Below are 20242 nucleotides of genomic sequence, written 5' to 3' on the forward strand. Positions count from 1 at the left end.
CGAGGTGGAGGAGGAGGGTTCAGAGGAGGTCGAGGAGGACGAGGGGGAGGACCTCCCCCTCCGATGCCGTTCTTCATCAACAAATCAGGAGGATCGACTTTCAGACGATCTCAAGAGGAGGACGACGCTGCTTACGCTTCAGCTTCGGGATCTGGAGCAGCTACTCCTCACTTTGGGATCGGAGCAGCGAAGAAGGCTGGTTTGGGAGCGGGAGCTCAGAGCAGTCCGAGTGCGGGAGGGAGAGGAGGGTTTGGAGGATTCGGAGGCAGAGGTGGCTACGTAGGCTCGAACGCTTTGTTAAAACCTGTCATGTTCGTCAAGGCTGGGACGTTGTTCAACGAGGGGGACGTAGCTGTGGTGGTGAAGGACGAGGAGGACAACGAAGGTCAGCTTTGACTTTCCTTCCCTTCCCTTCGATCTTCGATCTCCCTCTTTTCTTCCTCGCTGTTGGAGATCGAGCAATGTTAACCAGCTTGGGTTCTACTTCCTTAGACGCCCCACCAACCTTCCACATCGAACACTACTCCCTCGCCGACGCAGCCGTTCCTCAGATGGTGGACCCGAGGCACTCCGTCGAAGTCGAGATCGTCGCCTCCGACCTCGACCTCGACCTCGAGTCAGACACCTTCCTTCCGTCGGAATCGCCTGCTCCTTCGGCTATCGACGAGGTGGAGATGGCGTTGGAGCTGATGGTGGTGGAGGATTCGGAGGAGGAGATCGAGGTTCAAGAGGAGCAGGAGCAGGAGCAGGAGGATGAGACGATCCTTCCGTCGAACGAGGACATCGAGTTCGCTCTGGCTCCCGTCACCACCAACGAAGACGTCGAGGTCGATCAACCAGCAGAGGTCGTCGTGGAGGAGGAACCGTCCGTCGCTATCGAGATTGAAATCGACGAGGCCGTCGCCGTCGTCACCGAGGAGGAGGTTGAGCTCGAAGTCGAGCTCGTCGAAGAGGTCGCTCTTCAAGAACCAGAGCCAGAGTCTCTCGGCTTCTTCATCGATGTCGAACCAGCTACGGCTTCTCTCCCTCCTCTCACCAGCAGTTCAGCTCAGGCTCAGGAGCCCTCCTCGGAATCCCTAGGCTTCTTCGTCGACACCACCTCCTCTTCCTCGACTGCTCCTCTCCCAACCGACGATGGTGTCCCCACCATCTCCTACTCCCACGGAACCGTCCTCGGAGATCACATCGAAGTCGACGCCGAATCGGACGAGGAACAGATTGTCTGGGTCCCTACGAAGAAGAAGAACGGACCCGGTCCCTCCTCTTCGTCGTTCGTCGCTCCTCCCTCCGCGCCCTTCACCTTCGCTTCCTCCTCCGCTCCCTCAACTCCCAACCCTCTCAAACCCCTCACTTTCAACGACTACTCCCCCTCCTTCGCTCCCCTCACTACCATCTCCCCAGGAGGTACCTCCTCTCGCAAACCCAAACTCCAAACTCGTCCCGGAAAGGGCAAGAAGGCTCAAAAGGCAGCGGCGAGACGATCTCGAGGAGGATTCGAGGAGGAAGCTCCTGCTCCCAGGGAGGGAGACTCGGATGTCGAGTGGGGGTCGGACGGACCGCCGGTTTCGAGAGGGGAGGGGAAGTCGGGTTGGAAAGCTGGTGGAGGAGGAGGAGGGAGAGGTGGACGACGAGGAGGGAGGAACGGAGGAGGACGAGACGCCGAACTCGAAGCTGCCATTCTCGCCGACTATATCGAGAACACCCGAGGATCCGATGGAGAACAGGACGACGAAGGAATGGAACAGTTCCTCGAGGGCACGCAGTCGATCGAGCAGGTCGAAGTCGGGGACATCGTTCTCGAACGACGACGTCGAGACGAGGAGAGGAACGATTCCGACGGCGACAGCGACAGTGACGGAGGATCCTCGAGGGACGGTCTGGACGGAGGAGTTGGCGAGCCTGGAGAGGACGCAGGTTGGGCGACGGACGATCAGGATCCCGACGCGGAGGAGACGAAGGCTGGCTTTGGAGGAGCTGAGGAGGAGATGATGGCTGAGGAGAGCGATCTCTCTGATTCCGACGACGAGGTCGACGATGATTCGGATCAAGCGTTCTTGGATGCGCTGCTCGCAGAGGATTCGGATCTGCTCGTTACGGATTCGGACGACGACGACTCGGAGGACCTGGCGGAGGCGATCGCTAGGACGCAGAGACAGGGGGCTGGTGGAGGTGGCGGAGGTGGAGGCAGAGGTGGGAAGCAGGGGGGTGGAGGGAAGAAGGGTGGGAAGAAGGGGAAGGGGAAGGGGAAGGGAAGGATGGTGGAGAGCTCGTCCGACGAGGAGGATAGCGAGGACGAGGAGGACGAGATGTTCAAGGGGAACTTTTCGTGGGCCGATGAGGATGAGATGTTCATTCAGGTGAGTTTGGGGTTTCGTATGGGCTTGGGGGTCGAGGGGTGAAGGTGGGAGGGAGGGAGGGGGTGAGGAGGAGAGGAGAGGACGCGTCGAACTGACTTTCTTCGTTGTGTCGACAGACTCTCCTCGACAACAACGCCGACATCATCAATGGGAAGGATCGATCGGCTCAGAAGAAGCTCTTCCGAGCTATCGAACGAGGAGACTTTGAAGATTACGAGGAAGATTTCGTCGTCGGTGAGTGCTCTTTCTCTCTCTCTCTCTTTCCTTCGACGCTCGCCTTTCACGAACTCACCCTCCCCTCCCCTTCTACTCTCTCCAGCCTCCCCAACCTCCAAAAAATCCAAACACATCCCCGCTCACCTCCAATCCCAATGGGACCTCGACCGCTCCAAAAAAGCAGACTTCAAGAAAGCTCGAGCGGAAGCTCGTCTCGAATCCCTCCTCGACCCTTTCACCTCCGGCTCCAAGAACTCTCGATCCAACGACAAGAAGGGAAAGATGAAGAAGGGGAACAACGTCTTCTCCCCTGATGACCCGGATTCGGATCAGGAGATGACGAGTCGAGGGAAGGGAGGAGGAGGAATCACGGACATGGTTGCGTTGGACAGGGAGATTCAGGTGTTCTTGAGGGATCATGGGAAGACGACGATGAGTCTGCCGCCGATGGAGAAGGAAAGTAGGAAGAGGGTTCATTTGGTGAGTTCGAGCTTCCGTTCCTTGTTCGATTTTCCGAGCCTTCGAAACGAAACTGACGACGACGACGCGTCTTCTTTCCCCTTTCGGTTCCTTGCTCTCAGCTCGCCGAATGCTACAACCTCAAAAGCAACAGTAAAGGAGCAGGTCGAAAACGATTCACGTACGTCCTTCCATCTCTCCCACCCTCTCTTTCCTCTTCCAAACTCACCTCCTCTCGTCCTCTCTGTCTTTCTCTACAGCATCCTCATCAAAACCTCCCGCACCGGCGGACCCGCCAACCGAGGCAAGGTCGCTCGAATCCTCAACGTCCAATCCGACTCAGCCTTCTACAAAGCCTCCTGGTCGCCTCGTTCCGGTTCAGGGAACCACACCATGCCTGGTCGAGGAGGAGGAGGAGGTGGAGGAGGAGGAGGAGGACCTGACGCGTCGAAGAGGAGAGAGGGAGAGGTCGTAGGAGCCGACTCGAAGATGTTGGGAGCGGAGAATCTGGGGCATAGGTTGCTGAGTAAGATGGGGTGGACGGAGGGTGGGAAGATCGGGAGGGGAGATGGAGGGTTGAACGTCCCGTGAGTGTTTCTCGTTCGTTTTCGGTCGTCGAGTCGAGGAATGACCTCAGAGCTGACTTTATGTTGTTTTGTTCGACTTGCAGAATCATGGCTACCGTCAAGACGTCGAAGTTGGGACTTGGTCATGGGCTCTAGATCTGAGAGACGGGTAGAGGAGGAGGAGGAGGCGGGCGTTTCTCGTGTTTGTGCTTTCTGTTTGGCGTCTCAAGTCGATTTGTTGTTTCGATATAAAGCATTTTAGAGTTTTCGATCTTTCACCTGCAGGTCACTTTTGTCTCGAGATCTTGAGGACGGAAGGAGAAGCTTCGCTCGATGAAGGGATTGAGGACGACGAGCGACCCGTCCGACTCGTCGCAACACCTGATCGGACCATCGCTCTCGAGGCTCTCTCGTTCGACGGAAATGGTTGAGAATGTACTAGCACGATTGTACCGATATCAAACACGAGTCAAGAAAAGGTACGGGAAGAGAAGAAGGACGCGTCCAACACGCGTTGGAATCCAAGTCCGCCTCCTCGTCAAGCTCCATTTCCCCTCCTGTATCCAGGAATCCAATCGTTCGCCCAACCCAGCTTAGTATATCACCCATCGACCTTGATACCGTTAAACTCTGCCTTGGCCGTCAACGCGCCAGGTCGAGTCTTAAACTTGACGAAAGCGTAGCCGACTCCGATCTGGTCGCTGGGTCGAAGAACGACCTGTAAAGGAAGAACCAAGGGTCGATGGTCAGATCGAACGGCCGGGATTAAGGAAAACGATCAGAAGAGAGATCGAAAAGGATCGAAGAGCGAGACTCACCGATTCGACAGCTCCAGCAGGACGGAAAGCTGACTTGATCATGTCCTCCGTCGTAGTTACGTTGAGCCCTCCCAAGAAGAGCGTAGATCCTCCAGTATCAGGTTTCTTCTGACCCTTAACGTTAATCGAACCAAAAGGAGCTCTGGGAGTCTCCTTCGGTGCGTCCGACTTAGGCATATGCATGTTTTTGAATGCGTTTCGGATCTCGTCGACGTCAGGTCGCTCGAAGTTGGGGTTGGCCTTCTTAGGTTTGGGAGGAGGAGGTGGAGGTGGCGGAGGGGGAGGGGGAGGAGTCGGTTTCGCTTCAGCTGGAGCTGGTTTAGGAGGAGGCGTCCAGTAAATAGCGTCGTACTGGAGGAGGAGGAGAAGAAGACGAAACTATCATGAGCGCTCCCTCTCTTCGTTCTCTCTTTCGCTCACACGTACCGCTCTTTTGGTCTTCTCATCTATGAGGATATCATAGGCGAGACGAACCTATGAAGAAGAAGAGGAGGCGAATCAGTGAGGAGTGAAGAAAGGAAGGTCGACCGGAGTCCGACGAACGGCTTTGAACGCGTCTCCGTTGGCAAGAGGGTTTTTGTCTGGATGAGTCTGCAAACGAGAACAGGAAACGAGAGTCAGTCCGAGAGAGGAGGACGAGGAGAGAGGGTTTGAGCGAACCTCTTTGGCCTTCGTTCGGAAAGCAGCTTTGACTGATATGGAAAAGAGAGCGAGGGAACGAGTCAGCGTCGAGAGAAGATCGAGAGAAGAGAGGACAGCACGACGGACTCACTCTCAACCTGAGTTACTGCGATACTGGTAAGACCTAGAAAGACGTAGTGAGGGCCGAGAGACATTTTGAAGGCTCGAGTAGATGATGGTTTGAAGTCAAGAAGAGAAAAAAAGGCGGAGTCGCCGAGACCTTCCTCGCCTTCTCTTTTCTCTACCCCTTGAAACGAACGTTCTCTCGCCCCGTCTCGTTCTTCGAAGGGCACTACTCATCGTATATGAAGATCCGCATCTATATCGTCCCCTTCCTAAGATTATCCCACTTGCTCCCCTTGTACTCGAGACAGTTCGTCGAGCTTCGATCCAGTCCTCCCATCTCGTTGGCGACGATAGGGACGAGAGCGTGATTTGCGAGGGAGTCTTCCGGTCGAAGGTCCTGTTGGGAAAGGAAGACAGAGAGAGGAAGGTGAGGGGAAGAGCGGTCAGCTACGAGTCAGAAGAGACGGCGAAGAAAGAGAGAACGACTCACAGCGTCAAGTTCCCAGTACATCGCACCTCCGAGTCCTTGATCTCGAATGTAATGAGCTTTGGTCGCAGCTACGTTGGGTGTGTCGAAAGAGGTGAACTCTCGTTTGGATCTGAGAGAACGAAAGGAGGCGATATCAGCGATGCGAAAAGACGGCGAAGGAGGAAAAGGACAGAGAAGTAGACCGACGCGTCGTACGACCATCCTGCTCCTCTAGCGAGATCTTCTCCGATCTGAGCTCCAGATTTGGGAAGAGTTCGGTAGTCGACCATTCCCTGAGAGAGAGAAGTCAAGTGAAAAAGAACAACGTCGTCAACAAGGCTACGAGAGGCGAATGAGAAGCTGAACGCACCTTCTCCCAGGTTCCTTCTCCAACGCCAGTGAAGTTCGATCCCAACCCAGCGGTTCCAGCAAAGGTGCGGCCATAAAGAGGCATTCCTGGAAGGTGAAGCAATCGAGGAGAGCGTCAGCTCGAATCAGGGGAAGCGAGAGAGAGATGGAAGAAACGAGAGGCGAACCAATGACCAGCTTGTCTCCTCGGACTCCTCGAGACTTGTAGAACTGAACAGCAGCATCGACTGAAGGCTCTGATGATGGTCCGTAAAGAGCAGCTTGGTGAGAAGTCACGTTGGACCAGGCGCCTGGGAGGGAGAAGAAAGGAAAGAGAGACGGTCAGCGTTGACGCGACGAGAAAAGAGGGCGGTTGAAAATGTGCGAACCAGCAAAATCGTAGGCCATAAGGTTCCAGAAGTCGAGGTAACTGGGGTGTCAGGCAAGAGAGAGAGAGAGGTTAGCGGAGAGCATCGAGACGCACAAAGAAAATCAGACGCGTCCTCACCGATCCATTCCTGAGATGTCGAGCTTTTCGAACTGCTCGGACCCACAAGGAGCGGCAATCTGAGATCCACGAGAGAAGAAGAGTGAGCACCCGTCCGAAAGGTAGCGGAAAAGACGGCGGCGAGAGACGACTCACGCTCAACTCGAAATGCGTCTTCCCTCCGTCCTTCTTCCTCGCATGTTCGTCAAGCTCCTCTCGAACAGTTCTGAGCAGGCCGGTATAAGCTTGGGCTTCGGTTGGGTTCTTGGGGTACTCCCACTAGATTGAAAGAAAACGAAATCAAGACGGGTGAGCCGGCGAGACGAGAAAAGGAAACGAGATGAGGAGACTCACGTCGATGTCGAGACCGTCTAGCCCGTAATCCTCCAAGAGCGTGACGGCAGACTGAGCGAAAGTCTTTTGATGGTTTTGATCGATGAGGTTCTGAAGGAAGGAAGAGAAAGGGGAAGAGCGAGAGAGTTGGCTTCGACGCTGAGACGCGCGCGGCAGGAAGGAGGAGAGGAAGGAGACGAACGGTGAAGTTTGCAGAGTACGTCCATCCTCCCTGTTGTCCAAAGCGGAGATGATAGAGTCAGCTTCACGCCGCGTCTAAGGGTAGCTCTCCAGAGACGTACGATCGAGAGCATGAGCTTGAGATGTCTGCGAAAGGAAACGAAGGGAGTGAGCTCGGTGACGTGCTCTCACTTCGCAGCTCTGTCAGAGACTCACCGGTTGGCCTTCTTCAGAATCTGAATCTGTTTGAAACACCCATACAAGTTGTTTCCCTCCTCGTTCCAAGAGTCTCCTTCCCAGTGAATCTGCGAAGAGTGATAGCGAACCGAACATCATCAGCGTCGAGCTCACGCCGAGTCTCCTTCTTTTCCTTCCTCGTTCCCGCCCTCTTTTTTTCACTCACCTGCTCGTCAGCCCATGGATCGCTCAAGCGGACCGCTCCGGTCTCAGGTGTGATGTTTGCGAAGGCGTAGAGGATGTGGGTGAGGTGCTGAGCTGGGATTTGTTGAGGGAGGTCTGGAAGGAAGGAGGGGAAAACGTTGAGCTCGGACTCGATGCTCTCCGCTGCTATAAGGAGGGAACAGGACTCACACTTTCGATCGTAGATACCCCAGTTGACGAAGTATCCAACGCTGGGAGAAATGAAGACGAGAAATGAGCTTCAGGGAGGTGGAAACAAGGAGAGGGATGAATCATCGAAGCTCACCTCCTCTTCCCTCCTCCTGCTTGAGTTCCATTCGCGTGCATGTCTGTGTGGTTCGATGAGAGACTGGGTGTTGGAATGATGGAAGAAGAGGGTAATGGAGGTTCTGGTTGCTGGAAGGGACCTTGTAAAAACCAACTTCTGAGGAGGGAGAGGGCAACGAGGGCGGAGGCAAGGAGGAGGAGGTGGTTACGGAACGGGGAGGGAAGCGATGCCGTAGAGGTTTCGTCAAAGTCTTCTTCTTCGTCGTTTTCTTCTCGAGGTGTAGCAGGAGTGAGAGGAGCGGTGTCTGGTTCCGTTGGTGGTAAGGGTTGGTAGGTGGGAGGGTCGCCGAGGGGGATGGACATCCAACAGTCGTCGTTGAAAGGAAGAAGTTGAGCTCGCTCCCTTCCCTTCTTGACCCCAAACCACGACCATCAATTCTTCCTTTCATCTCCAAATCTCCCATTTTCCCTTCCCAGCACCCTTCAGCTTCCGTTCAAATTATCGGAAATGCGTCTCGTCCCAGAGGAAGTTACTCGTTTCTTGAGTCACGGACGAAAAGATGAAGGGGTTCGAAGAAGTACGAGCGGGCTTGGAGGACTCTCTTCAGGCATCATCCCTTTCCTTGAAGGGAAGCTCAACCCCAAGGGGATGAGGGACAACATGGCGAACGCTTGCGTCTGTTAGTGGGACTGTGAGGTGACGAGGAACCGAAGGGGATTCTTGTCTTGTTTCATGGACGAACTTGCTTCAATTCTTGAGAGTGAGTCCTGTGCCCCTCTCTTCACCTCAAATCTCCAAAAGACGTATACTGACGATCTCCTCTCTCTATTTTCAGTGCGAATCCGTCACCTACTGCTCTCCAGGTACGTCGAACCGTTCCGACGACGCGTTCCATTTCTCCTCTCCCGTCTCACGGCTGACCTCTCGACTTCGCCCCCGTTTCTTATCTCGCGGCTCATCAGAAGCAACTCTGGAAGACTCACAAGCTCGAGTGCCGAAAACCTGTTTGGTGATCTCGTTGATTCGTTCTATAGCTCGCCCGAGGTGAGTCGATCTGAAGTCCCGTCTCGCATCTCTCGACCAGATCACAGCTGACTCTCGTCCTCGCTTTTCAGATTCTCGATCACCCAATTATACGACCTTGACGACTATCCTATGAGTTTCTTCTTTGTCTTCTTCGATTCGAGGCTGGGAAAGTCGGGTGCTCGTCGAAGAGGAGCTCTGCCATTGTCCTCTTCTGCGTTTCGTCTTTGCCTCGCTGCGCAACAAGCCGCTGCATACTAAACCCAAACTCAGCTGTGAGATTATTGCACTCTCCTTCTGGGTGGCTGCGAGAGGGATGAATCTTTTCGACGCGTTTGACTTTCTCGACCTCTCTTTTCCTTTCTTTCCTTGTACAGCCGGACACCAAAACCTTCCTTACCCGACCGCTCACCTTAAAATCGGCTTCTTAGCACGGTCCTTACCCCGCCCGGAACGAACCGACGCGCTCAAGATCCGTTGCCGAAACGTGAAGACGTGAAGTGAGCGCGTCGACTCCTCCGATTCTTTTCCAGTGAGCTATAAAAGGACTCTGCCCTCGACTTTTCTTTCTTCACCTTCGACCAACATCATCACCGTCTTTCTCACCGCTCTCCACTTCTCCACCTCGACCTCTCGCCCACCCTCGACTCCTCGTCGCAACATGCTTCTCGACTTCGTCGCTCTTTCAACCCTCTTCACCCTCGTTTCCTCCCTTCCCTGGACGACTCAACTTCAGCCTCGACAAGAAGAGGAGGCATCCGATGAGGGTCTCACCATCAACCTCGTCACCAACTGCTCCGTGGAAGGTCACTTCTCGTTGACGTTTGGTGAGTCGAGTTCTTTTCATTTCGCCTCTTCTTCCCTGTCGAAGAACGACGGGCTGACCTTCTATTTTACTTGACTTTTCCCTATCCGTCTAACTTTAGACGATGGGCCTTACTTGTACGAGAAGAACGTCTCCGATGCTTTCAGGGCTGGGAATCAGCTCACGACTTTCTTCTTGAACGTGAGTTCGACTCGTCGCGACGCGTCTCTTCTTCCCTCTCTCTCCCTCTCCGCCCCGATCTACCTCCCCCGCCCATTCTTCTTCGGTTTAAATGACTCCGCTCTCTTCTTCCATTGCAGGGTAACAACTATGGCTGCATCTACGACTCGTCCGACGTGATCAAGGAGCTGTTCGACGCGAATCATACGCTCGGTAACCACGGGTGGGCGCACCTTGATATGGCTTTGTTGTGAGTCTTATCCTTTATGTAGTCCACTCGATCCTTTTGTACAGAGCTGACCTCTTGATAACTCTTTGTCTGTCGCAGGGACGCCGAAACGATCACCAGCGAGTTGGAAAAAGTCGAAGTTGCGTTCACCAAGATCCTCGGAGTCGTTCCTCGATTCTACCGACCTCCTTTCGGGTCTTACTCGACTCTTCTGCTTGAGATCTTGGCTCAGGTCAGTACGAGGAGAGGCTTGGAAAGGAAGAGAGAGTCGTCGAACCGAGCTGACCTTCCCTCCTCTCTCTCCATGTCCTCATTTCGCAATACAGAGAGGCTACACTCACGTCTTCCTCTGGGACTCAGACTCCCAAGATGCCGATGGCTCGATCGCTTCCTTACAAACTCAGCTTTACGATTCGGTGAGTCTCGAGCTCGAGACTCTTCGATCTTCGACGCAGAAAGCTGATCGTCCCTCGTCGGCTTCTCTCCCGAATGCAGACCCGCCATACCTACCCTGAGTCTCATCTCATGCTTCAGCACAGTGTGAGTTTTCTCGCAAACTTTCAAAGAAGCGAAAGACGTTCCAAAGCGAAGCTGACCTTCGACGTCGCGTCTTTTTCTTTTCTCGAAAAGCCCGTCGAGCAGAGTAAGTTTCTCACCTTTCTCTCATCTCTTGCCTTTCTGGCTGATCATGCGTTCCCTTCTGTCTCTCTCAGCTATCGCCGCCGTCCTTCCGTATGCTCTCACGGTGCTCAAATCGACTCAGTATCTCGTTTCGACCGTGGACGCGTGCCTTGGATTGACGCACGACCAAGCTTACGTGAGCAGCTCCTACATCTCTTCTCCTGTTCTTTATACATCTGTCTGACACTTTCTCGTTTTTCCCCAACGATCAGACCGTCGTCGGAACTCCTCAAGTCAAGGACGCGACGTGGGTCTGCACGTAGCTTGACGCTCCAGCGACCACTCTTTTCGCCACTCGAAATGTTCACTTTCGTTCCTCTTAGTACACCCATTTTCACGTGCTCTCGTTTCATTACTGCCGTACATCCTCCTCACTTCGACGCGATGACTTTGGTTCGACGCCTCGAGCTCTTCGCTCCCTAGCTTACCACTCTTTTTGACCTTGCTACCTCATTTGTTGATCCATTTGCTCCCATTCGACACGGATCAGCGAAAGAAACCTTTCTCGTCAGGGCGGAACCCAAAACAAAGTCAGCTTCGAAACCTCCTCCTCCCCGAGCTCATTCCTTCTCTCCTCTCCTTCCTTCAACCCATCACCTCGCCAATACGGCTCTCCTTCCCCCCCATCTTTCCCCTCCCACCTCCGATGGATCCACCTCTCCCCTCCTCGGATCCTCTGAAGAAACAGAAACGTTCTCCTCTCATCGCCATCAATCAGCAATCTTCGTCGGATTCCAGCTCAGCGAAGAAGTCCCTCGACTCGTCCCTCAAGAGACATCTCTCCCTCCTGAACCGATTGAGGAAGAACTTCTCGCTCGAGTTCAAGGATGCCGTGTTGAAGGATGTGGAAGGGTTAACTTTAGAGAAGTACGCGGAGGAGATTGTTGATGCTTGTCTGGAGGGAGTGAGCGGGTTGGGAGGGAAGGGAGACGTCTTTGGAGTCGTCGAGGTCAGCTTCGTTTCCTCATCCTTCTTGAGCTTTATAGAGAGAACATTCTGACCTCTCGCCTCCTCGTATATCTTCTTTGATCTCGCACAAACAGATTCTCACCGCTCTCAACTCTCGGCTTTCTCCTGATGTCTTCTCCACCCCACTCCTCACCTCCTTCCTCGCCCTCCTCGGTCCTCCCAACTCAGCAGCTCTCAAAGCCCTTCCAGCAGATCAACGAGATCGGGAAGAGAAGGAGAGAGTCACCAAGCAACGAGGAGTTCTCAGGGTTCTCGCTGAAGCTGAGGCTTGCGGGTTGAGGCTTGTCGGAGGGACGGTTGCGAGCAGCGGGAGGAAGTCGAAGGTCGTCTTGGAGGAGGTCGTCGGCATGGGTTGGTGCATGGAAGACGGTCTCAAAGGATTGGTGAGTCTTGATATCTCCTATCCTTCGCCTGCGATTGTGTTTTGGGAACAGAAGACCACCTGGATTCCGTTTGGGTCAGCTCGACTTCTTCCTTCCTGATCGAGCTCACCTTTCCCTCCCTTCCCTCTCGATTCAATCACCAACAGCTCGCTTCGGATCCGCTCTACACCTCCCTCCCTCTCTTCACCTCCTTCCTCAAGTCCTACGGTCGAGTCTACCTCGGACCTCCTTCCGTCGCTTCAGATCCTTCCCAAGATCCCATCCCTGGAGAGGCTCCCCCCGCCGTCGAGGAGGAGCTCGTACCCGTCGAGATGCAGAAACGCCTCAAGGCTTTGTTCGATGCGTACTACGAAGGTTTAGGGAAGGTTGTTACCCGTGGTCGAGTGGTGAGTCTTGATATCTTTCGTCTGCTATCCTCGCGTTCGTCTGAAGATCGAAGAAGCTCGAGCTCAACAACCCTCCCTTCCCTCTCTTCGATCTCCCCAGCGACTTCAACAACAAGACCTCAAGAACCACGAAGCCTACATCAAGTCCGGAGAGATCTTCGAGGATCGACAACAAGCCTACGAGAAGATGACGAAGGAGGTCGAACGTCTCATGGCTGGGATGATGTCGTGAGGCTGCTCTCCTCGCATTTCCTCTTCCTTCGACCTCGAAGCTGATCAGTAGCTCCTCTCCGCCTTCTTCTCACCACCAGTCTCGCCGATCTCCTCCACCTACCTGCACCCGTTTTCCCAGCTCTCGCCACCTCCAAAGGCAACTCCTCCGTCCTCGTTCTCGACAACTCCTCGTCGAATCCTTTCGCTCGAGCACTCGACGATATCCCCGTCGGAGGGATGTGGGAGGACGAGGAGGAGAGGAAGTTCTACGAGGACATCGTTGATCTCTCGGAGTTCGTGCCTGGAGGAATCTTGGGAGTCAAGGAGAAGACGGAGGACGAGAAGGAGAAGGACAAGGCTGTCGAGGCTGGAGCTGAGCAGGAGAGGAAGGAAAGGGAGGAGAAGGAAGCCGACGATATTCAGAGGCAGCTGGAGAGCCTAGAGGAGGGTACCGAGGTTGTCCCGGTTTCAGTCGAGGAGCCTACGACGCCGGAGACTGCTGGGGAGGCTGAAGCTATCGCTATCGCCGACTCGTTGAAGGAGGCTTTGGATCTCGCCGACGCGTGAGTCGGAGCTACTCTTCTTCTTCCCCTCTTGGATCCCCTGCTGACCGATCTATCCTCCTCTCGAAACGCAGACCGCCCACCGTCATTCCCGAGCCTGTACCAGCCCCAGCAACGGACGAGGCAGGAGCTCTTCTTCCAGCTGGTCCTCTCGCTCGACTCAACGTCATCTTCACCGCTCTCCCCGAGATCACCTCCAAGGCTGCTCTTGATCAGCTTGCTGTTGACTTTGCTTTCCTTAACTCGAAACCAAGTCGAAAACGAGTCATCAAGGTGCGTTTGAACTTGTTTTGAGAGCTCTGTTCTGTCGACGCGTCCGTCTGACTTCGATTCTTTCTCGTCTTTGCAGTTCCTCGGAGCCGTACCCAAGAATCGATCCGACCTTCTTCCGATGTACTCAAGACTCGCTGCTACCCTCAATCCTTTCATGCCCGACGTCGGTCAAGGACTGATCGCCATCGTGAGTCCTCTTCGCTCAAGCGCGTCGAGGGTCGTCGCACCTGTTCTGACGGACCCCGCCTCTTGTTTCACAGCTCGACGAAGAGTTCCGATACCTTCAGCGAAAGAAGCTCGTCAAGGAGTTGGCTGAGGTTCGGTCGAAGGTCAGTCATCTCACCTCCTCTCCTCGCTCTCGTTGGCTCGTTGACTGATCGTCTCCTCTCCTCCAAAACAGAACATCCGATACTACTGCGAGCTCGCCAAGTTCAAGGTCGCTCAACCTCACACCATCCTACACGTCTACAAGACCCTCATCGACGATCTCACCGGATCCAACGTCGAGTGCGCTGCTCTTCTGCTCGAGGGATGTGGTCGGTTCTTGCTGAGGAGTGAGGAGACCGGAGAGAGGATGAAGAAGATGGTGAGTCGAGGATCGAGACGCGTAACTTTTCTATGCAGAGCTAACTCAACTCGATGCCCTCTCCCTCTCTAGCTCGAGCTCATGCGACGGAAACAAGGAGCTCAGCATTTCGATCAACGACTTCTCTTGCTTCTCGAGAACGCTTACTACCAGGTTCGTTCGACCACCGTCCCGCTCTCGAGCTCTTCGTTTCGCTGATGTCTCCCTCCCCTCGCAACAGTGCAACCCTCCCGAACGTGCTGCCGTCCAACAGAAGGAGCGACCTCAGATGGAGCAGTTCATTCGACATCTCATTCACGACATCCTGCTCAAGAAGACGGTCGACAAGGTCCTCAAACTCCTTCGAAAACTGCACTGGGAGGATCCCAACGTGAGCCCGACCGTTCTTTCTCCGGTTTCTCTTGAGCTCAGCTAACTCGGCATCCTCTCTTCGTTTCACAGATCGTTCGAATCCTTCACAAGGCTTTCACCAAGGTCTGGAAGCTCAAGTTCTCGAACATCGGAGCTCTCGCCATCCTCGTCTTCGAGATCGCTCGACACCACTCGGACTTTGCCACTGGAGTTGTCGATCAGGTCTTGGAAGACATTCGAGCTGGACTGGAGGTGAGATCTACAATTTCCTGTCGTCTGTCTCGCTCGGAAACTGACGAGCTCTTTCCCTTCTCAGACCAACATCTTCAAACACAACCAACGTCGAATCGCCACGATCAAGTATCTCGGAGAGCTTCACTACTACCGCCAAGTTAGCTCACCAGTCATCTTCGACGTTCTCTGGTCTCTCATCACTTTCGGGCACTGTGAGTTGCGATTGTCTCGAGTCAACGTATCCTCGATCCTGACGCGTCCCGCTTCATCCCTTCCTCCGCCCCAGCCGAACCCATCCCTATTCCCGGTCGAACCTGCCCTGTCGACTCGGCCGACGACTTCTTCAGAGTTCGATTGATCTGCACTCTTCTCGATACCTGTGGAATGTGCTTCGACAAGGGATCGACGAAGAAGAAGCTCGACCAGTTCCTCACCATCTTCCAGGTGAGCATCGCTCGCTTTCGTTTCACACCTTCAACTCGAGCTGACCTTTTCCTCCTTCCTTCTTCCAGCTCTACGTCATGTGCAAGAAGGATGCTCCGATGGACGTCGATTTCATGATCTCGGACACCTTCGACGTTCGTTCTCGTTCTTCTCCCTCTGCCGTTCTCCTCTTTCACACCCGTAGCAGCAGTGCTCACGCCTCGCTTCTCATTCTCTCAGGCTATCCGACCTGATCTCGTTCCGTTCAAGACCTTCGAGGACGCTGGAGCTGCCGTCGACGAGCTCCTTGCTTCCCAAGCTCTGGCTACTAGTAAGTCTCTCAATCTCCATATCAAGCTCGACAACGTGACTGACCATCATTCCTTTCTCTTTCAGCCGCGGGGGACAACGAGAGTGACGCCTCTGGGTCTGAGAATGGCGATGAGCGACGCGACGATGATCTCGAAGGAGAAGGGGACGTGAACGGTTTGGTTGACGAGGTGAGTCCGCCTCTTTTCTTTCGACGCGTTTAACAGCGAGTATCTAACTGACCTCTTGTCCCTCTACTTCTTAGCTCGACTCCGAGGAGGAATCCGAATCCGACGACGAAGTCGACGACGACCTCGTTCTCCAACGACTCGCCAAAGCTCAGGCTCTCGCTCGAGAGGAGGAGGACGCCTTCAACCGCGAGTTCTCCAAGATGCTTCTCGAGCAGTCGGAACCCAAGAAGGGAGATAGGAAGTCCAACGTTCCCATCTTCGACTCGGCGGTTCCGCTCATGAGGAAGGCGCGAACGACGAACAAGATGCTCGAGGAGGAGGCGACCGTCGTGGCTCCCACCGAGGAGGCTTCAGGTCTGATGAAGTTCATGCTGTTGACTAAGAAGGGAAACAAACCTCAGGTGGGTCCTGCAACCCACTGCGTCTCTCTCTCGCCGCTCTGGCTCCTCGCTTTTCACTCGCCTTTGAACTGACCTTCCCCTCGTTTTTCTTTTCAGACTCGAATGATGGACATCCCCTTCGATTCTCCCATCGCCGTCAACACTCGATCCAATCAGATGCTTGACAAGCTCGAACAGCAGCAGATGAAGTCGCTCGTTCTCAAGCACGAGGAGAGGCAGGAGCTCGGCGAGAAACAATGTTCGTCGTGGTCCCTCTCTCTCAATCCCTGTTTCTCCTTGCCTTCTCTCTTCCTTGCTGACTCTCGTCCTCTACGTTTCTCGCTTCATCAGCCATCGAAGCTCTCGCCCGAGCACGAGGGATCAAGCTCAAGTTCGTCGGTGGGCCGTAGGTAGGATCGAAATCGGGTCTCGTTCCACGGGTCCTCCCCTCGTTTCTGGCGGCGATTTCTCTCTCTTCGTCGTCTTTGTGTCGTCTTTGTCGAGCGTAGTGTGGTGGGGATAGGCAGTAGCTTTCATACGCTCTCCTTGAGGCAGTAGCTAGGTTGGGGTCGATCGTCTTCGAAGGGCGTCGACCGAAGGAGAGGAGGGGCTGCCTAGGTCCAGTCGACACCTTCCCTTTGAGTCCAGGTTTCCTTTTCTTTTGTGTGTACTTGATGACTTGTTGCTACCTGGATTATTTTCCTTCTTCTGACCTTTCATCTGGCGTTTCATCTGGCTTGTCGAGAGAAAGCAGAGGGACGACAGGAGTTCGAACTGGGCTCCGAGTCGACGCGTCTGAACAATTTTCTCGCGACTTTTTCGAGCCAATCGTGACTCCTGGGACACCTCATTTCATAAACATACATTCTGACTTCTAAAGTCTTTGCCTCGACAAGAAAAAAACTCGTCGCTCCGAAAACGCCCTTCTCTCTCCCTCCTCCTCTTTCCTTCGACCTCAACCAACACCCCCGCCTCCCTTCCCTCCCTCCCTTCTTTCTTTCGCCAAACATGTCTTCTTGGAGAGCGGTTATGACGTGAGTCGTCCATGCCCCCCTTCTCCTCCATACTCCGAGCTAATCTGTTCCTTTGGTCTTCATTCTTTTGCAGCTATAACAAGTACTCGCAGGTGGCTGCTCGAGCCGTCCGATCTGCCCTCAAGGAGCCCGAGAGAATCAAGGCCGACAAGCGAGCATTGGTCACCCTCAAGAAGCAGATCTGGGAGAAGGGAATCCCTACCGAGAGTGTGAGTCAAACGTTCCTGTTGGTTGTGGAGGGAGGAAGGCAGAAGAAGGAGAAGCAAGATGGGAAGGAGGAGGAGGCAGAGGAAGGAGATTGGTTGAAGGTCGTTCCTTCTCCAAGATGCCTCTTTTTGGACGTTTCTGAGCTCGGACTGGGCTCTGATGCAGTTGAAGGAGAGCTCGTGGATGTTGTATCAGTTGGGGAGGGTTTGGAGGGAGGATGAGTCGTCCGGGGGAGGAGGAGCTCGAGGTCAAAGAGGAAGGAAGGGAAGCCGGTTTTGCGATGAGCTCTGCTTGCCTCCAGCAGGAAGCTGAGCTTTCGCAGATGTAGAGACGGCTATCAGCTACGAGAGTAGCCAGTGGTTCCTCTACTTTCGCCTTCATTTGGGAGATGGAGCTCAGCTTCTCAGGAAGGAAGGTAGAAGGAGCTCGCATCCTTCCTCCTTCCCTCCTTCCTCCCTCCCTCCCTTCCTTCTCTACCCATCACCTTCCATTCCTTTCCCAACCTATCACAACACGAATCTGATTCTTCTCCTCTCTCTTCTTCTCCAGAAATTCGTCGACCCCGAGCAGCAGAAGGCCGCGGAGGCTGCCAACCAGAAGAAGCCCACGGCCGCTGTGTAGTTTTCGGAACGAGCCTAGTTACGGGGAGAAAAGAGGGAGGCGAGGGTAGAGAATGGAATGTTCATAAGTTCGTATCGTCAGTTTGCGATTTGGGAGAGAAGGAGGAGAGAGAAGGAGAGAGCGTCAGCTTGAGCTTGAAGGGGAGAGATGGGCTGAGGAGAAGGACTCTCTTCGAGTCTTTTTTTGACTGCTTGTTGCTGCTCGAAAACATCGAGAGCGGACTGGAACGCTCTCCATGTTTCTAAGCGAGTGTTTCTCTCGTGAGGGTAGCGGGACGAGGAAGCAGGTGAATCAAAGGAAGGAGCGACGAGCTCGGGTCGACCTCCGTCCCTTCTCCTCTCCCTCTTCCTTCTTCTCGCCTTCGTCCCCTCAAGAAGTCTTTCTCTTCCAATCTCTGAAAGAAGCATAGTACATGATTCAAAAGAAGGATCTGCTAAGAGAGTAGTAATCTAGAAAATGCAAAAGAGTTCGAGAGAGAGAAAGAGTCCAAGTCAAAGGAGTGGATTTCGTCGAGTCCATACGAAGCGACGAACGAGCGAGGAAAGAGTCCAGAAGCATGAAGCCATGATACCCAAAGTTAACGTAGTAGGAGAGTGAGGAGTTCAAGACAAAATGCAAGGAGCGGAGGGCTTCGAAGCCCTCCGAGATCTAGGCACAGGTCCACGTCGCGTCTCTCGTCCCAGGCGTCCCCACCACTCTCTGTTCGGTCAAGGTCAAGGGAGAAAAGAGTTAGAAGGACCTCCACGAAGAAGGTAACAGTACGAGAAGACTCACGTAGGCGTCCTCCTTCCTCAAACCGAGGCAATCTTCGACGGTCGAGACCGTGTATCGAGTTTTCCTGAGCTCGGCTAGGGCGTAAGGAAGGACGGTGGTGATGGCTGGCGCAACAAAAAGAAGCAGGACGGGTCAGAAAAATATTTTGGAGAAGAAGGAGGGGCAGGAAGAGACTCACTCTGCTCGACGGGCTGTCGAAACGGAGAAGAAGACGCGTCGTCGACGATCAGCTCGTCTGCTCTTCTCGGATCGAAAACGTGAAAGCTCACTCACACTATGTTGGAGGGCAAGATGAGAGAGCGGGTAGGTCGCGCAGTTCTGCTCAGGAATGAAAGAAAAGGAGGTCAGCGACGGTCGAAGAGGCGAAAGAGGAAGAACGAACCGCATCGAAGAGTTGAGTCTGGACGGAAGCGGTCGCTCCATCAGCGTCTTGAGAGTCGGTATCCCACAGGTAAACGTGAGTGTAGCCTCTCTGTATTCGAAAAAAAGGAAGGGGAGGCGGGGATCAGTCCGAGCTCGCCGCTCTCTTCTTCTCTTCTCCCAAGTCCATTTTCGTCTTTCGGCCTCCTCCGTCTCCTCGAGAGCTCCGGAACTCACCTGAGCCAAGATCTCAAGCAGAAGAGTCGAGTAAGACCCGAAGGGGGGACGGAAGAACCGAGGGACGACGCCGAGAATCCTCGTGAAGGCCACTTCGAGCCGTTCCAGCTCGCTGTTGATCGCGTCGGCGTCCCTACGAGGCAGGAGAGAGAACCGTGAGACGATGCTAGGGGCGAAGAACAGAAGGGTTGAAGGAGAAGGGGTACTTACAGCAAGCCCATGTTGAGGTGTCCCCACCCGTGAGAAGCCATTGTGTGATTGGCGTCGTATAGCTCCTTCACGACATCTGCCGAGTCGTAGATGCAGCCGTAGTTGTTCCCCTGCGACGGAAGAAGAGAGAGAGAGGTGTCAGTCAAAGGCGAGAGAAAAGAAGCAGAGAAAAGAGAATGAGGGAAGGGAGGAAGAGGAGAGAACGAAAGCTAAGAGACGCGTCGTCGAAAAACACTCACGTTCAGGAAGAAAGTCGTCAGTTGGTTCCCAGCCGTGAAAGCGTCTCCGACGGTCTTCTCCCACAAGTAAGGACCATCGTCTACAGGGTTGGGTGAAGAGTGAAAGAAGAGACAGGTCAGTTTCAGCCAAGAGCCGATGAGGAGATAGGCAGAAGAAGGCGAGAAAACGAGAGGACGTACCGAAAGTCAGGGCGAAGTGACCTGCTACGGTACAGTTGTAGACGAGGTTGATCGTAGGGATGTCGTTGAGAGCGGACGATGAAGCTTCCTGTCTCTCTAGAAGGTTGCTCCAGGGAAGGGAGGAGACGAGAGTGAGGAGGGCGGAGAGAACGACGAGCTGAGGGAGGAGCATGGCGAGAGAGCTGAGTTTCGAGACGTTGTTGGCGAGGACGATGTGAAAGGGAACGTTGAGGTGGAGTGAAGGAAGCTGAAGTCGATGATGGTGGTCGAAGAGAGAAAGAGGAAAGTGAAGAGGGAAGGGAGAGAGTGAGCTTTCGTGCTTCCCCGGGGGCTTGATTCACGTCGACGAAGGTCGGAGCTCGAGATCACAGCTCCCCTGTTTCCTTCAACAAAGGTACAGAGATGAAAGATAAAGGGTCGTGACTCACTCTGATAGCTGAGTCTAGCCGATATGTGTCCCTTTCAGCTGCTTGGCGACGAGGCGAGAGGAGAGAGCAGCGGGAGGACAAGAAGCGGAGACGAGGGGGTCCTCC

General features: G+C 54.3%; 7 protein-coding genes across 7 annotated transcripts; 4 read left to right on the forward strand and 3 right to left on the reverse strand.

The window, feature by feature from the left end:
- Window positions 1-2207: 2207 nt before the first annotated feature.
- On the forward strand, window positions 2208-3868 carry BDY24DRAFT_365027 (uncharacterized protein). The gene is made up of 6 exons (XM_076637920.1): window positions 2208-2357; window positions 2474-2591; window positions 2677-3053; window positions 3155-3213; window positions 3293-3619; window positions 3703-3868. Exons 1-6 carry the CDS (start codon window positions 2256-2258, stop codon window positions 3752-3754), a joined length of 1035 nt encoding a protein of 344 aa, XP_076494227.1. The 5' UTR covers window positions 2208-2255; the 3' UTR covers window positions 3755-3868.
- A 331-nt stretch (window positions 3869-4199) lies between these two features.
- Window positions 4200-5252, reverse strand: BDY24DRAFT_417402 (uncharacterized protein; the record flags this gene model as incomplete). The annotated part of the gene is made up of 6 exons (XM_076643703.1): window positions 4200-4316; window positions 4417-4767; window positions 4843-4890; window positions 4960-5007; window positions 5077-5108; window positions 5189-5252. The coding sequence occupies 6 exons, from the start codon at window positions 5250-5252 to the stop codon at window positions 4200-4202; spliced, it is 660 nt and encodes a 219-aa protein (XP_076494228.1).
- A 123-nt stretch (window positions 5253-5375) lies between these two features.
- On the reverse strand, window positions 5376-8078 carry CTS2 (putative chitinase). Its single transcript, XM_076641580.1, has 15 exons — window positions 7687-8078; window positions 7572-7612; window positions 7384-7496; window positions 7197-7285; window positions 7103-7127; window positions 7003-7032; window positions 6822-6911; window positions 6624-6746; window positions 6489-6547; window positions 6370-6410; window positions 6169-6291; window positions 6003-6088; window positions 5840-5925; window positions 5654-5762; window positions 5376-5560 (listed from the first exon to the last, which is right to left on the reverse strand). The coding sequence occupies exons 1-15, from the start codon at window positions 8028-8030 to the stop codon at window positions 5417-5419; spliced, it is 1503 nt and encodes a 500-aa protein (XP_076494229.1). The 5' UTR covers window positions 8031-8078; the 3' UTR covers window positions 5376-5416.
- A 1201-nt stretch (window positions 8079-9279) lies between these two features.
- BDY24DRAFT_443493 (putative deacetylase) lies at window positions 9280-10849 on the forward strand (the record flags this gene model as incomplete). Its single annotated transcript, XM_076644775.1, has 9 exons — window positions 9280-9518; window positions 9618-9697; window positions 9817-9926; window positions 10005-10137; window positions 10232-10321; window positions 10401-10445; window positions 10536-10548; window positions 10619-10722; window positions 10799-10849. The coding sequence occupies exons 1-9, from the start codon at window positions 9353-9355 to the stop codon at window positions 10847-10849; spliced, it is 792 nt and encodes a 263-aa protein (XP_076494230.1). The 5' UTR covers window positions 9280-9352.
- A 167-nt stretch (window positions 10850-11016) lies between these two features.
- BDY24DRAFT_397586 (regulator of nonsense transcripts 2) lies at window positions 11017-16541 on the forward strand. Its single transcript, XM_076641581.1, has 20 exons — window positions 11017-11535; window positions 11630-11938; window positions 12085-12324; window positions 12425-12552; window positions 12636-13100; window positions 13175-13373; window positions 13450-13560; window positions 13634-13702; window positions 13774-13959; window positions 14032-14112; window positions 14180-14329; window positions 14401-14562; window positions 14627-14756; window positions 14831-14988; window positions 15057-15122; window positions 15208-15298; window positions 15364-15467; window positions 15542-15868; window positions 15965-16106; window positions 16199-16541. Exons 1-20 carry the CDS (start codon window positions 11233-11235, stop codon window positions 16255-16257), a joined length of 3480 nt encoding a protein of 1159 aa, XP_076494231.1. The 5' UTR covers window positions 11017-11232; the 3' UTR covers window positions 16258-16541.
- Window positions 16542-16805: 264 nt separating this feature from the next.
- On the forward strand, window positions 16806-17985 carry BDY24DRAFT_397588 (ATP synthase subunit epsilon family protein). The gene is made up of 3 exons (XM_076641582.1): window positions 16806-16881; window positions 16955-17090; window positions 17638-17985. The coding sequence occupies exons 1-3, from the start codon at window positions 16856-16858 to the stop codon at window positions 17707-17709; spliced, it is 234 nt and encodes a 77-aa protein (XP_076494232.1). The 5' UTR covers window positions 16806-16855; the 3' UTR covers window positions 17710-17985.
- A 372-nt stretch (window positions 17986-18357) lies between these two features.
- Window positions 18358-20057, reverse strand: BDY24DRAFT_425960 (putative deacetylase; the record flags this gene model as incomplete). The annotated part of the gene is made up of 9 exons (XM_076644037.1): window positions 19710-20057; window positions 19530-19609; window positions 19291-19400; window positions 19081-19213; window positions 18866-18955; window positions 18757-18801; window positions 18662-18674; window positions 18484-18587; window positions 18358-18408 (listed from the first exon to the last, which is right to left on the reverse strand). The coding sequence occupies exons 1-9, from the start codon at window positions 19879-19881 to the stop codon at window positions 18358-18360; spliced, it is 798 nt and encodes a 265-aa protein (XP_076494233.1). The 5' UTR covers window positions 19882-20057.
- Between the last annotated feature and the right edge of the window lie 185 nt (window positions 20058-20242).

Source organism: Mrakia frigida (assembly GCF_051309035.1).
Source record: "Mrakia frigida strain ATCC 22029 unplaced genomic scaffold BDY24scaffold_28, whole genome shotgun sequence".
NCBI lineage: Eukaryota > Fungi > Basidiomycota > Tremellomycetes > Cystofilobasidiales > Mrakiaceae > Mrakia > Mrakia frigida.